The 16,480-nt window shown below is 38.2% G+C and overlaps 1 protein-coding gene across 2 annotated transcripts in view; it reads right to left on the bottom strand.

Moving 5' to 3' along the window:
* The window catches only part of LOC109426630 (L-threonine ammonia-lyase), a 45,966-nt gene that overhangs the window by 12,803 nt on the left and 16,683 nt on the right, over window positions 1-16,480 (bottom strand). For both annotated transcript variants that reach the window (XM_019702162.3, XM_019702166.3), the window contains exon 4: window positions 2,331-2,447. In XM_019702162.3, coding sequence (XP_019557707.2) covers window positions 2,331-2,447 — 117 coding nt within the window. The remainder of the gene's footprint in view (window positions 1-2,330; window positions 2,448-16,480) is intronic.

The raw sequence follows: 16,480 nt of genomic DNA, 5'->3' as shown, positions 1-16,480 counted from the left end.
AGCCCCTCTCTGAAGCAATACCTTCTTGGTGGTTCCGGAGAGACGTAGGGTTTGGCGACCATAGGAATGTGTTTAGTGGGTCGAGGAGAGAGTAGTCCTGGCTCCTACTATTGTAGTAGAAGACGGTCTGTTGAGTGTCTGTTGAGCAGATTTCTTCCCCTATGGTTTAGAAGAAAAAAAAACTTGAACGATGTGCAGATTAGTGGAGGTCAAATTATAAAGTGTTCAGATTAGATGCGGTCAAACCAACGGGAGAAGACGGTATTTAGTCTGGCCTACTAGATGAACACGCTCCTCGCCACCGTGGATATAAGCGTGGTTCAAAAAATTGTTTTTGCTCCATACCGCTTATTCGATTCGTAACCAGAAGGCTTAGAAAGTCTTCTCCCAAAAAATAAACTAAATTGGTTAAAAATTGAGAGTGCTCTTCAAAGTTTATATGGGAATTACTGTGAGAAAAGGACGTTTTTCATTCAATTGACCGTAGCATTTCCCCAAGTGTCCTTGAGTGTTAGTTGACCCTTGATACTCCTAGACTGCCCATAACTGCATAACAGTCACATTCGACAAAAGTAGGCATAGGAGAAAATGGAGTTTAAAGTTTGCAACATGTGCTAGTATGGAGATGAAACGAAATTTCAAAAATTTGTCAATAATTTAAAATTCATCCTTTTGCATTGAAATTTTCTACAGCTCTTCTTGTATGCTGGGCAAATAGTTTAAAAAATAATCAGACCAAAATATAATTGATATAACGCTTTGACACCAGTGTGTATTTCCAGTGTGACTGTTATGCGGTTACATTCATAAATTTTAGCTAATGAGACAAAATGACTTGGTATTTTTATATTTATTGGTTGTTGATATTTTTCGGTGATTGCTACACACTAACGCCTCGATTTATTACGTTTCGGCTTACTCTTCTTCAGCCATCATCAGATCTAAAATATATTTTTATTAGTTACAATGTTACATAATTTTCCCAATTAATTTTCTTGGTATTTGTTTCACATTTTGCAGAACAAACCGATAAATTTCATATGGGTGGATGAAAGTGATGATTGATAGATGATCCCCAGTATTAACTCAATATTGGCAAAAAAAATGCAAATGTTACAATTATGCAGTTATGGGCAGTAGGCTACTCTATCAGCTACATCTTTGCTAAAGGCTACATTCAAATCGGACGTTGGACGTTAGGATTGAAATACATCGACATTCGAATGGCAGCCGGCTGACGTTGGTCGAACTTCCACTTCTAGCTGTTCTGCAACCCGTTGTCGTTCTGTTTGTTCCTCCTCGAAAGCTCTTTCCTCTTCCAACTGAAATTTCACCTGAGACTCCCACGCAGTTGAAATGACGCACCTAAGATTTTTTTCGACGTAGAGAACCGGCTCAAAACTTAACCTTATTTGAACGCCCATAACTCAAACTCCGGTGTCCACAACGTTGAATAGATGCACCTTTTCGGTTCCAATAAGGAAAAGAGATGTTAAAAACCCCCCCAGAGCAAAAATTTCTGGAACAAATTTCCACTATAAAACGCTTTGTGATGATAACATTTTTCGGCTGCGCCGCTATTTTGAATCTACGGCTAAAATCCAGTGTATATATTTAAAAAATGTGAGTGTCAAATAAAAAAGGTATTTTTGAACATCGAAAACCCCTCCCAGAGCAAATTTCTGGCTACGCCACTGCTTCACATCCCTACATCTACTGCGGTACTCTGTCTCCTTTCGAATTGAAACGCTTGTCAAATTTCACATTTTTTTTCCCAATCATCTTCATTGAAAAATTCTAAGCCTTCATTTTAGCTGGTTTACAATTGGCTTCACACTCCACTTGGTGATTTTATCTTTTCAAATGAGATAAATTAATACCCAGATTAGATTTCGATAGGTATTACGCCGATTCGAATCAATTTGATAACCACCTGTTTCTTCATTTATCTCGCACAAAGACACACCGATTCGAGATGAACAAAAACACGAAATTGCCATTGTTAATGGATACAATGATTTCTCGATTCAACCTACTAAGTCGGCAGATGATCACAATAAGAAGCCCGCTAATGAGTTTCGTCTTCTTCCGTGGAAGCTGCATGATAATCTATTTTTGTTTGTTATCCGCCCCATTCAGGCGTAATGATAAATCAGGAGTTCCTGGCAGCTAATCACCGGTGTAAGAGGCACGTGGCAGCATTTAATGCCTCCCTCCCGCATGATTTGAGTCATAATTCTTACTGCACAACACCTGGCAGGTGCAATATTGTTGTTGGGGGGTGTGATTTTGGATGATGATTCATGCTTTTCGGTGGATCAATTACTTACCTTAACAATGACAGTGGCACGATAGTTACGGCACTTTTGTATTTTCATGAGGGATGCCTTTGATGGCATAACAACGGTTACCGGGATGCCTAGTTTCCAACCGTGGTAGCTGAGGCCCTGAAAGAAAGGAAGTAGGCGTAAGTATTTGTTTATTTTATCAAAGAATCTGTGTCAAGTTAGCTGATATTACTTTACTTTGTTATGCTTGACGTGAGAAATCGAAAAGAAATTAAAACTATTTTCGTTAAATTGACACGAAAATGCTTGATTTAGAAGTAGGGGAACTGCGGGCATAACGCTCCACGGGGGCAAAACGCCTCCATGCGATTTCATCATATTGTGGAGGTTTTCGTTAGATGCAAGCAAACTAGAACTAAAACTGAGCAGATTAAGCCCAAGAATGACTTGTCAAAAGAAAGGCGTGAAAAACGTCGATTTTCCAGATTTGGGAAGATTCCCTAATTTGCAGAGCACAGACATTAAGACATTGCACGCTGGTTATATGGAATCAACCAATTCAACCACCACGTGTCTCCTCCCACTCCTTCATTTGCTGCTGGGAAGACTTCGATGGAGCACCTTGGTATTTCACAACAAGTCAAAGCGGGAAATGCCAGCGGGCGTTTTGCCTCACCCAAAAAGGTGCCCAAAAAGTTTTCCGGCACCTAAAAATTAACACTTTTTTGAATTGTTTATTTGAATGGGAAATTTTGTGGGCACGCGGGCCAAAAGTTGAAGTCTCTTAGCAAAGGGAGTAAACTTCTTTCAAAGGCAGAATACTTCCTTAAAATAAGCATCACTTGAGGTTTATGACCACAAATGCTTAGCCGGGGCGTTATGCCCCTCTTTCCCCTACCGGCTCCGGAGGCACGTTTTCATCCATTTGGGAAATTTGTGTCATTTTTTAAGGAAAACTTCCACAGGCTTCTTAAAAAGTTCTTCCAGGATTTTTATTTAAAAGATTTCCTAGAGATGCCTTCAAAGATTCATCGAAAATTTATCCTCTATTTTCAGTCCAAAGGTAATCCTCTTTGGATTGTTTTTTTTAAATTAATCCAAGGGTTCTTTCAGGAATTCTCCAGTGGTTCCATCAGAATATTATACAAGGCATTATTGTGAAACTCTTTCAAAGATTCTTCAATAAAGTCTTCCAGTAATTTAGGAAATTTTCTAAATCTTCTTTCAGGAATTCGTACAAGTATTTTTCCAGGAATTCCACCAAAGATAAATTCTACAATCGTACTAGTGATTTCATTGAAAATTACCATATGAATGTGTCAAAAAAAAACCTCCAGAGATTCTTGCATTATGGCTCTGTGATTCTGAAAGGAGTTCCTTCTAAGATTCCTGCAAGAGTTCATACAGGGATTCTTTTAGTATTTGCTCTAGATATTCCTCTAAGTATTGCTCCAGAAATTAATTGGACATTTTCTTTAGGATTTACGAGAATTCCTATAAAAATATTCCAAATGTTTTTTTCTAGGGATCTTTCCAGACGCAAACTCCAGCTATATAGGATTTTTTTCCGAAATTCTTCAACAGATAACTCCAAGAATACTTCAGAAAAATCCTTCAAGAATGTTATTAAAGAATTTTTCCAGGAATGTTCCATAAATTTCTCAATATTTTTTTTCTCCAACTTTTACCAAGGATTTCCTGAGACGGAAAGTTCTTAACCCGTTGGCTACGGGGCTTACAACAAAATTTCAAACCGCTGCCAAGGACGCAAACATCAATACTTTTCAATGAAATTTTAAGGTTCACTTCACTATTAGTTGTAGTTTCAGTTATGCTGGGAGCCACAAAAATTGAAGTAACGACCACAGTTTTATTCCGGTGGACGTCTGGGTCAGGAGGGGTAAAAATTTCATAACCTTCCTTTTAGCAAGGCCCCATTAGTTGGAATTCAAACGAATTCATCCGAAAAGTGGTTATTTCTATGTATTAAGAAGTATATAGGTAGTGTAAAACTTTTTCAAGGTCTCCAAAATATTTTGAATTTTGAGTCTCATTTCTATGCGCTCGTAAAAGATTTTAAGGCACGCAAGAAGTAGATTTTTCTGTCCTAAGCTAGGTCTTAAGCATATTTAATTTACCTATAAGTAAAACTTGATGGTAACATACTAGGGGGATTCACTTAACAACGTAAACTGCTTAAACTGATTAATCGTCGCGATCACCAAGGCAATCTTTGATTATTTCATTCGCAAAATCATGAAACATTTCAAATAAGCAGAAAATCATGGCTTACGCAGCAATTTAATCTGTTTAGTGAGTACCCCTACTGTTTTTGTACGAAAATCATGTTTTTCGCGAAAGTGAGACGATTTTAACAAGAAATTTCCTACTTATAGGCGTTTAATGTTCTACAAAAGGGCCCGCATTAAACGCCTAAATGTAGGCAAATTCTTCCAAAATCGTCCAACTTTCGTGAAAAATATGATTTTTCATACAAAACCAGTATATTACCATCAAGTTTTACTTATGGTTAAATTTAATATGCTTAAGACCTTGCTTAGGACAGAAAAATCTACTTCTTGTGAGCCTTAAAATCTTTTACAAGCGCATAGAAATTAGACTCAAAATTGAAAATATTTTGGAGGCCTTGAAAAAGTTTTACACCACCTATATACTTCTTAACCCCCAGGCCTGACGTAATATACAATAATACATAGAACTTATAACTTTTCCACCACCACACTTATAACTTTTCCACCAGACGTCCACCGGAATAAAACTGTCCTTGTGGCTCCAATTTTTATGGCTCCCGGCATAATTGAAACTACACTCATTGCACAATTATGGGTCACTCAAGGATTAATCATTTCATAATATGAATCGTTTTTCATACAAAAATAATACTTTCATTATTTTTATTTTATATTCTCTTCATTAGAACTCCTTTTTATCGTTTTATATAAAAATCTGCTTGTAAAATTCACTTTAAACGGTGAAAATTACTAAAATGTTGGTGAATAATGAAAACCACAATAATGGGTCAAAATTGGCTGTGTAACAATTATGGGTCAATTTGTTGCCTATTATGGGTCACTCAAGAGGAATCGTCTCAACAATAATGTTTTGTCTATTTTTTCAATGAATGATCACTTATTTTCGATAGATCAACTATAGTAGAATCTAAAACTGGTCTCAAACCTCTTAACGAAGCGTGTTTTCACGTTTTGGAATCAATTTTTCAAAATTGGGACAAAATCGCCAACACAACCACCGATAAACGCCTAAACGTATGCAATGCCCATGCACGCAGAACACTCAATATTATGCTGCACAAAGCAGTGACCCACAATTGTGTGATTTTCGGTGTTCCTTGGCACAATAATGAGTCACCTAAATTTTGCCTGAAATAAGCTTTAATTAGCTGCAGTCACATGAATTTCTACATTTAGAACGTAAATTATACCTTTGTTCTGGTGGCGATACCATTTCGCACTTGAAAATCACTATAGCTCGCTTTTACAGAGCTTATAAAGGCAGGGCACGCACTTTCCGATATGCACAATCGAAGCGTTACTTTGACAGATGGTTTTGGGCCAAACAAAAAAATATTGAAAATATGGGTTTTTGACGTTTAAGCCTGTGTGCGATACGTATAGTGACACAAAACAAATCAACTTATGTACGAAAAATGATTATGGCTAACAAAAGCTTGCAATTAATTAGTATTCATCTATTAAAGTGGAAAGTGACTAATAATTGTGTGTGACCCATAATTGTGCAATGAGTGTACAACTAATAGTGAAGTGAACCTCAAAATTTCATTGAAAAATATTGATGTTTGCGTCTTTGGCAGCAGTATGAAATTTTGTTGTAAGCCCAGCCTACGGGTTAAACAATTACTCCTGAGATTCCTTCAAGAATTTCCCTGACATTTCTTTGGATATTCCTCTAGAGAATTATTCAAAAGTTCCTTCTAAGATTTCTACAGGGATCCTACTGAACATATCCTCTCTATCAAAAATCATTGCACCCGAATGTGTAATTTTGTTGTATTGCACTCATACGGTCATAGAAAGAGATTTACAAGTGAGGATGGTCCAATTCCACCTTCCTTATCACGGAACTTCTCAGTTTTTCTTCCAGAAATTCCTGCTGGGATTCCTATTCAAATTTCCTTTTTTTTTATCTCCAGAAACTTGTTCAAAACTATAGGGATTGTTAACTTTAACAAAGGGTTTATTCATATTCTCGTCCGAGAGTTTTTCATAAATTCTTCTTGAAATTTCCTTACAAGGCCAAGTCGATATAGATTTTTCATACTAAAAAAAATTTTTCGCCTGAATTGCGCGATTTTTTATCCGGAATGGATTATTCTGGAGGGGGCCAGGCCTTCCCTGGCCACCCCCTATTTACGCCAATGGAGAAAACCTGAAGCAACACTTTTTTTTTCTCCTCGCTGTTGGGGAAATTATGCTACTGCATCCAATAAGCTAAACTTTTGTGGCATATCCACACCTATATATATTCCCTTTTAAGCCAATGCAAATATTATTTTTCTATTATGTCCGAGACCACTCATCGGGTGCGAGGGGGGGGGGAAAACAATAAATAAGGAACAAACAAAAAAAAACTATTGAAAAATTAAAAATTTTACCAACTATTGAAAAAAATATTGTGTTTAACTGTTGAAAAATAGTGGCTTGTAAACATTTTTTCTATTGAAAATGGAGTGTTGGAACGCCATGTTTTTTTTCGCCCCTTCAATATTTTGGGTTTTTTGAAGGGGGGGGGGGGGCGGTGTGACATAAAACAAATTAAATATTTTTTTTTTTTTTAATTCGTTTATTTGAGGCTCGCTTGTTTATTAAAAAACTCTACTGAGCCGAGGATCAAAAATAACAAGTTGTTATTCTAAATGATATTCAAAAAAACACTAGTAATATGTTTTGCGAGCGCATTTCTTCTTAGGGGCCGAACCGGAACCAGATCCAGAACGGGATGCAGCAAACTGGGCTCGGCGCTGAGAAGCATTTTGATTTGTTATCGCCTCCTGGATCGCCTTAGCTACCTTTTCCAGTTCTTGGATTCCCTTCTTCCGACGAATCTCTCTATCCGAATCTGCTGCCGCTGCCGGTTCACGAACGACTGTTTCCGTCTGTTTTTCTTCTGCCGAATCCGAAGGCGGCTCATCTAGCACTTCTTCCTCCACAATTTCAATTATTTCATCTTCTACTGTCTCCACTGGTATTCCTACAACTTCTCTCCCTGCTAACACGTCCGCGTATGTGTTGGAACTTACTGCTTCCTGTTGTCGCTTTTCCTTCATGTTCCGGATTCCTCGTTGAGGGCATGTATCCCGCCGGTGTCCCACTGCGTGACACAAGAAACAGGTGTCACTGAGTTCGCTATAGAAAACCCTTGCCTTCATGTTTAGGACGTCGACTGCCCTGCCCATATTCGCATAGTCGATGTAACCACCATTGGCAATGCCACCGTACAAAAGCTAATATCTAACGCGTGTGCATATTTGTGAACAGTTTTATTAAAAAGATCACAAGATCTAACCCTTAGTTAGATGTCAACGCGGAAAAAATCTTCAACTTTATATTTATTCATTGATAAAACTCCAAAAGTATGTTGAAAAGTACAGTGGCGCTTACATCGACTATGCGAATATGGGCAGTGCCGGTGGAATCTTCTTTTTGACGTCAATATGCACACCGCGAACCCCGGTGTACAAATGATCCAATCCTGAGTCCGAGGGAAATTTTTCCCGAAGCACACGGTCCACGATTCCATATGGCCCGAGCACCTGCGCCAGATTGTCGTCACCAACTTCTGGTGGTAAATCAAATACTCGAACGTAGTGCATATTCGTGCCAGCACAGCACATACGAACCACAACTGACTCTCCGTTAGCGTAGGTAAAAGTCCGCGGTTCCGAATTATTTTTCAATGATTCTCTCATAGCTTCCTGGCTCGTAAATTTAACGAACAAAGATCGGTCCCGAGACGTTTTGTAAACCGTCTCCATGTCCAAGGGATCTGTGTCCAACTGTTTGACAAAGTTGGCAATTTCCTCCCACGAGGGTCGGGCGCTATCGGGCGGGAACCGAAATTGCGCTGTGTTCACAACTTCGATCATCTCGATAACGATGCTAATTTCGACGACACAGCACAGCAGAAACGAGTGAAACCAAAGTTATTCACCGGGGAACAAAGCGCGCGTTACAATGCAATGACTATAAATGCCTAGGCAGCAGCGGCTGAGAAGGCAAAACAAAACCGACACGCAATGCGCGCATTTGCTTGCGTCTGTACTCGACGAGAGCAGCGTTCGAACTGAAATTAAATATTTGCATCGGCCTTATTCTCGAATAAATAAATAAATGAGAGACTCACTGCCTTTCAACAGCAACAAATGACAATGCATACTTCTAGGCGTTTTATCTGTGCATTAGGATTTCTGCTCCAATTTACAAAATGGATTCCAATTTTTAAAAACACGCTTCACTAAAAGATACAAGACCAGATTTAGACTCTACTATGAGTGATCTACCGAGAAAAGCGGCCATGACGATCAAATGTTTTATAATCTTGCTCAGATTGCTTTTCGGAACAAGCCCGGGGAGTTATTGTTCATGATTGATTTTGGACCGAAGTCGATATGTGAAATCAAATATCTCCAACAAAAGTTCGCCGAAGTATTGCCCGTTGCGGAGATCTATAAATTCCGACGCAAACAAATTATTAAGCTCATTTTCAGCGGGCTTGGTGGTTTAGTGGCTATCGCTTCTGATTTGCAATCATCACTTCCTCACCCTTCCCCTTATTGACCTGCAACCTGACGTGGTAGGCACCATTGTCGCCTAAAAATAGAAGATCACCAACGCTCACACACTGAAGATGTCTGCTAGTCCCCGGCAGAATCTGATATCTCATTGGTTCCTTGTGTGAGTGTAGCTGGTCTGGCGATACTGGAGTAGCATCTACGGGTGGTCAATAAAGCTTAAGCTCAAGCTCAAGCACATTTTCAGCGTAGGCGAATTATAAATGTTTGTTACAATGCAAAACTATCACCAAATGTTTTTTGTAATGTTATTTGAAAAGATAAAGAGGTTTTGCGCCCTTTTGAGAACGATTTCAAATGGAAATCACTCAAGGAGGCTTTGGTCAATTTTCGCGTGACGTAATTTATGGACGTTCCCTTACTTGGGTTTGCTCCAATCTTACGCAAGATTATCAAAAGCACAAATGTCATTATTCCCGGCCACGCCCATCATTACCGTAACTTGGGACAAGGATGGGAAGGTAATGTTGATGAAGCACTTACTTTAGTACTAACTTAAGGACAGACTTGTTAGAATCCTAACATGGCCGCCACAATGGCCGATTTTGGCACCTACTCACGATTTCGAGGGCACAAATCTCTTCGTAAACAAAACCAGCGCACCTGATCTTCTTATTTTAGACTTATTACAAGTGAGCAAGAACAGAATAATAGAATACTTTGTTGTGTGAAGCTTGCTTCTTAAGAATTGTGCGTTTGAAGTTTTGATGCACTGTTAAAGCGGGATGTTAAGAAGTTTGTCCTTAAGATGCCTCCGACTCAGTGACACGTGACACTCTCGTAAGTACCACGGAGTGGGTGTTTGTAAGATGTATTAGGTCAAGGGTTCACCTGAAAAGCTGGCGATGGACCCCCCGATCAACCATTTCTTTAAAAATCTTTACATTTCTTTATAACGACCTTTAAAGACGTTCATACCGAAAATCGATAGCGATCGACATCGTTTCATAAAGAAATTTAAATAACAACCAAGTTACCTCGATATCGATTGATAAATATTTCTGACGACACATCGATATTAAAAATAGTGGGTTCTACTTTACCGACCTGTCATAATCATTCAAAAAATCTAAAAAAAGCCACCTCACCCACCACCCACTCTTCCTGTTCATGTTTATTATGATTTTTTTTTTGTAATCATTTCCTAAATTGGGAATTGAACTTACATTTATAGGAACTGGGAGATGTTATGTTGATATAGGGTGACAATGGGTATTATCGGCAGGTTTGTTCACTTCGTCATGGGGGGTTTTTGTCAGCCAAATTGCCTGAAACTTGGCCATATAATTCAGCTAAGTTGGGAAGGATTTGAGAACAACTCTGAGTTCAATAGGTTTCAAAAAACCCCCAAAGACGAAGAGAACAAAACGGCCGAGAATAGGTAATTTCCCCTAGTTACTTACTGAGTCACACGGTATTACAATGATTATGGGTGGCCAAATGCATTCAAATACCGGCTTCATGCAGGTTTGATTATATCGTCGGTTTCCTGCAATAGGGGCACAACTCAAAATTTGTCATTTTTGAGGTTTTGAAGGCAAATGACGAAAAACTATGTAAACTTTCATCTCACAAAGATCCGTTCCGAAATTCGTTGAGAAACTCGAGATTTTGGCATTTTCACCCATTTTCCGCAATAAAGGCACAACTCAAAATCAGGCAACTTTTTCAATAGTCTTTGAAAAATAGTAATCCGAAATTCATGAAAAGATAGTCCTTTAGTCCCTTTCTATGATACAGCAATCAAAATTCGTTTAGTGTTGTCACATGATGAAAGAAATAAGTGAACTTGTAGAAGGTGCTCCAAGGTTCTCAATTTTCAAACGCTCATCCTGAAAATGCACAATTTTTGAGTTGTGCCCCTATTGCAGGAAACCGACGATATGTGCATACCTTCCTATGTTACTGTTTTGTCTTTTAGTTACATGAGCCATCACTTCTGTTATGCTGTTTGACCGCTATCATATTCAAACCTAAATATTTCCTGGATCCATACCTTCGTGATGTCAAAAAATATTAATATTCTGAGGCTTCTTTAAACCTGTTTTAAATTTCGTCTCATCCAGTTCGCCATGCATCAATCATCTCAGGGTCGTTCATTCATCGCCAACCCATCTGCCTACTACCTATCCAACTATGGAAATTTTATAAATCAACTGTGAAAACAACGCTGATACGATCCACCGAGTGACTGGCTAAATGTTCATTGCTCTCTGCATCTATACCAAAAGCACATCCTCCATCAAACACGCTTCACAACGCTTCGGAAAGCGATAACATACGTATAGGTGAATTAACTTGCCGTTAGATGCATATTGCGCTCGAAATGAGCTGGGTGATACGGCTTATTTACGACAGATGCAAGCGAAAGGTTGAACGAGTATGTACGATTCACATATGGTATCAAACTGTTTACACAATGCCCATTGTGTTGTTACAATTTCTCTAAATTTTTATAATTCTTCAAGGTCTGGGAACCTTCTTCTTCACTACAATAAATTGTGCTCGTGCAAGGGTTCATACCGACTGTACATGGTTGCCGTAGGAATGGAAGTTTCGTTTCTTGGCGCACGAGGAGGAAAGTAAAAACAATTTTATAGTAATGGGATAATTAACTAATTATCTTAGCTATTCAACTTTTCACTTTCATTAAGATGCATCTCGTTTGTACTGCATACGCAGGGTAGTGCATTTAGCAAACCCAAGATTGTATTATGATAACAAAAGTGCACGGAAGACATTCAACATGACATAATTATTCACGTATAAATGTTGACCATACTACCGGTGCAAACGTTACAATGTAATAGGAATCGATTATTCCATCAACCTGCATTGAACGTTGAATTAGTCAAAGTGGAAAATTTTAAGCATATTGTATTGTTTAGATTTCATAGGATTCTACCCCCATGATTTATTATACCTCTGGAGTATATCTGGGTAGTTTAAACCAACCTAATTTTGTTTTTGAACTTGCATACGGGTATAACAGCATAAGGTATGGTCACGCCGTTTTTGAAAACTAAATTTGTATACCAGTTGTACAATGTAAGAGCTGATAATTTGGAACAAAATTTCGTTATGGAACTTTGAAAAACAGTCTACTTATATTTCACTTAATTGTATAACGTCTAAATATTCATATAGAGGTTGCTGATGATTGAAATCTGTCTCTTTCTAGCTCACATATGTTTTCATCAGGAAACTGTTTCCTGATGAAAACATATGCTAGCCAGAAAAAGACAGATTTCAATCATCAGCAACCTCTTTAGCCATGCTATACACGCTAAATCCTTAATTGGCTGTTCGGTACGTTTTTGACGAAAATAGAACAGCAGAGCTACTTTTGGTAATTTTGGTAATCAATTTTACCGAAGCTTAGTACACCAACTGTCAGAAAACGGGTGCAAAATGTAAACAGTCCATTATTGCTGTATTCAGCTGTACTATTTTCGTCAAAAATTGACCGAGCACGGTATTCAAAATTAAGTGTGTATGGTTTAAAAAATAATAATATTCTTAAGTGCTCCACACAATGCATACGTTTGCGTGTGCGTGACAGTAGTTTGACACATTTCCCATGGTAAAACTGTCAAAAAACGCAAACTTCGACGGAACGGTCGCTATGTGTTCCAGGCTTTAGGCTCACGCCAGGAATCCTTCCAAAAAAAAATCCTGTAAAAATAACAATTTTGCAACGATTTGTATAAATAGCTATTTTAAGCGCAGTTTGGTGCATTAAAAAAAGATTTTTTTTTGCAGAAACATCCATATTTGGTATTGAAAAATCATCAGCGTGTTTCTATGGGCTAAACAAATTGAATAATTTTAGCTTAAGATACAAGAAAAACTTTTTTTAATGCATTACAATTGCATACAGTGACATGTATTGCTGAGTAACAGGATTATTATTCTCGACTTGCTGAGCCATCCAGCAATGTTGACAGAAAATCAGCCATCCATCAAACACAGCCATTTCTATTGCTTTCATTTTCCTGCTCTGTCGAGGTCAATCAGCAACGCAAGCTCCTCAGATCGGCATTCCAAAGAAGATTCACATCTTGAACAGATTCTATTAGAATATTGGACATCCTACACACTCAATCCTGAATTGCCTGTTCGGTACTTTTTTGACGAAAATAGAACAGCAGTACGATTTCGGTAATCGATTTTACTATAGATAGTAGAGTTTACTTTACTATCTATAGATTTTACTGAAGCTCAGTACACCAACTGCCAAAAACGGGTGCAAAAGGTAAACAATCCATTATAGCTGTATTCAGCTGTTCTAATTTCGTCAAAAAATTACCGAACACGGTATTCAAAATTAAGTGTGTACTTAGAAAAAATCAAGCCAAACAAGTGGTTGCCTAGGCAACGAACTTCGGTTCGTTGGTTCGCATCAAAAATTAAAACAAGTTCCTTTGCACTCCGAGGCTTACGAAACGCCTAGACGACTGACGCCGCTAACCGCACGACCACGAAGCCCATATATAAAGCTAAATTTGTTGCAAATATTGCGAGAACGTTAATTTTTGAATTGGAATAAATCGACTCCAAAAATGCCCTTGAAAATAGAAAAATTTTATATAACTCATAGAATTTTAAAGATAGAATCAAACCGTCATGGAAAAAAATGTAAGTTTTTATCATACATGAGTTTTTTTTTTGTAAAACGTGAAAGAAAAGATTGAAATTTATAATTTGATTCTTAGGAGTACATGCTATGTTTTTGTAGGAAATCAGAACGACTAATTCTTTAGAAACGATTATATTCTTTACAAACAAATTATCAGCACACAACTCCGAAAAAAAAAATAAATAAAAAGTTATTGTGAAAAAAATCGTTTTTAAAAAGACACGGATACGTTTAATGCTTCCAGTGAGCTATTTGCTCTTTGAAGGAAGCACGACACTAGACAACGGACTAGCATGCAACGCCCAGTGGCACAGCCGAAAACTTTTCCTTACAGCTGCGGCGGAAATCGAACCCGCGCTCCTTGGCACGATGCGACTAAAGGTTTGGTGACCTTAGCCGCTCGACCACTAAGCCACAGTTTTTGGAGGGATCACCCAAAGTCAAAACTAAAAATTGACCTACTACGTTCACATTAAGAGCTACCCCGTAACGTGGGTAGATCACCTTAGAATGGTGCGTTGCGGTGTAAGATCTACCAAATCAAATTTTGATCTTGATATTTACCGTATTTTTAAATATTCCAAGATCAAAGTTTGATGCTCTTTCCCTTGTGTTTTGTAGTATTTGTGTTTTAATGTACTGCTAATTAACATTTTATTTCAGCAGGATTCAGGTAAATGTATCGTACGATATAAATAATATTTTAAAAATATGTAACTGTGGCGAGTGTATCACTAATATGTAGCTTATTTGACGTACGATGTTAATATTATTTTATATTTCAGATTATCAACCGAAGAATCTAGTAATTCAACCAAATGCCAACAAGATGACGGATGAATTGGGCAGACAACTGATTCGAAGCAGTCTAACAATGGTGTGCCTGAACGTTAACCAAGCGTATCCTTTGGAGTTTACCCTTCCACTAACAACACCCAAATTCCCGTGACACCTAGGCCTGAGAGATCGTAGAGTTGTCTACATTTTTCATAGGTGTCCTAAACTAACCATCCTTTCCCATTCCTCAGCAGTCGCAAGGACGTGGCCAGGACAGTGCTCGACCATTGGAGGATTGCGTCAGTCTTGTCTAAGAGTCAGAAATTAGTCCCAAATCTTTGTGCTTTGGTTCGGACGGGAAGAAGGCAACCCTCATAACAGCGGTCTAGGACTGTACCACCTACGAATTTGTGCGACTCGCTTAATGCTAATGCTAATGCTAATGCTAAATGAGAGACTCACTGCCGTTCTAAGCATAATTGTCCCATGTTTGTAGGAATTCCTATACAACATGGGACAATTATGCGTAGGATGGCAGCCCAAGAGGGACCTCTGCAATTAAATTCCATGGAAAATGTGCTTGAAAACATCTGGAGGTATTCCAGGAAAATTCGGTGTAGGAAATTCAGAAGGAATCTCTTTAAAAACTTTAATTAGAAATCGTGGAGAATGTGCTGATGTAATTCCTGAAGAAATCCGTCAAATGCTTATGCACATGCTCATATTCATGTTATTACTCATGAGAAAATCCTAAAATAAATTGAGGAACTTTTGGAGAAATGCAAGCAAAAATTTCTGAAAAAGTTTCTGGAAAATATTCTGAACTTCTACAGGAAAACCCTATACAATGTATCTCCGAATCTTTGTGAAAGAAATCTCCTGGAATTGCATGTTTTTTAACGAAACGATTGGAAGTGGGAAGGGATCGCACGCGCATTGTAATTTACATTCACCTCGTGGAGAGTTGCCTTCGCAGCTCCTTCACAACTTTGGTATGTATGTGCGACCCCTACTCTATTCGGAAATGTTTTAGACCAAACCACATGGCACAAGTCGTCCATACATCATTTCTTGATTGCACGCTTCTGAGCTGAGAAAACTGCAAGTGAGTATAACTCTTTGCAAGTGAATGTTCCCATCCTTGACGAGCAGGAACTGATGTAGCAAACTTTGAAGGAATTTCCTATAGAATCCCTCATCGTAAGGATTCTAGAATTTTGGAAGAAATTGCTGTGAACCGTGGCCAGTTGCAAGATGAATCTCTTGAGAAAATTCTGAAGAAGTGCCAAGAAATGTTCCTAAATGAGTTCTTGATAGAATCTCAAAGGTAATCTCTGGAGAAATTTTCAAAGAAATCCATTGACAGGCATGCATTTTTAAGGGATATTATGAGGAATCTTTAGATGCGTGCTAAAATTATTCTAAGAAATCCAGCGAGAAGTTTCTGGTAGTGTCCCTGTAGGTAATCTAGGAGGATTTTCTATAAATTTTAAGAAGTGTTCTTGCAAGACTCATAAAAAAATAAAAATGCCCGTTCTTCGACAGTTATTGAAACATTTCGTGAAACAATAATGCATTGAAGAGTTTTTCCGGAGTTATTCTTAATAAGGTACGTTAGACGGGCTTGGTGGTCTAGTGGCTACCGCTTCTGATTTATATGCAGAAGGTCCTGGGTTCAATCCCTGGCCCGTCCCTTTCCTCCTACTTTGTATCTTTCTATATACTTTCTCTCTGCTCTCTAAATATACAACTCATGTATATAAACATGTTCATAGCCGTCGCTAGAACAGAAACGGGTTGAAAAAGCCGTTTCCCTTCCTTCCAATCTTTCATAGCACAGTGTCACAATCCTATTAGAAAACGCCTACAAGTTAGGCAATCAAGCGAACTGTGCCGCACATCTTCAAAATAATAAAAACACACAAT

This window comes from Aedes albopictus, chromosome 3, assembly GCF_035046485.1.
Source record: "Aedes albopictus strain Foshan chromosome 3, AalbF5, whole genome shotgun sequence".
Taxonomy (NCBI): domain Eukaryota; kingdom Metazoa; phylum Arthropoda; class Insecta; order Diptera; family Culicidae; genus Aedes; species Aedes albopictus.
Note: the sequence above shows the minus strand (reverse complement) of the source record. Positions and strands in the feature narration are given on the sequence as shown.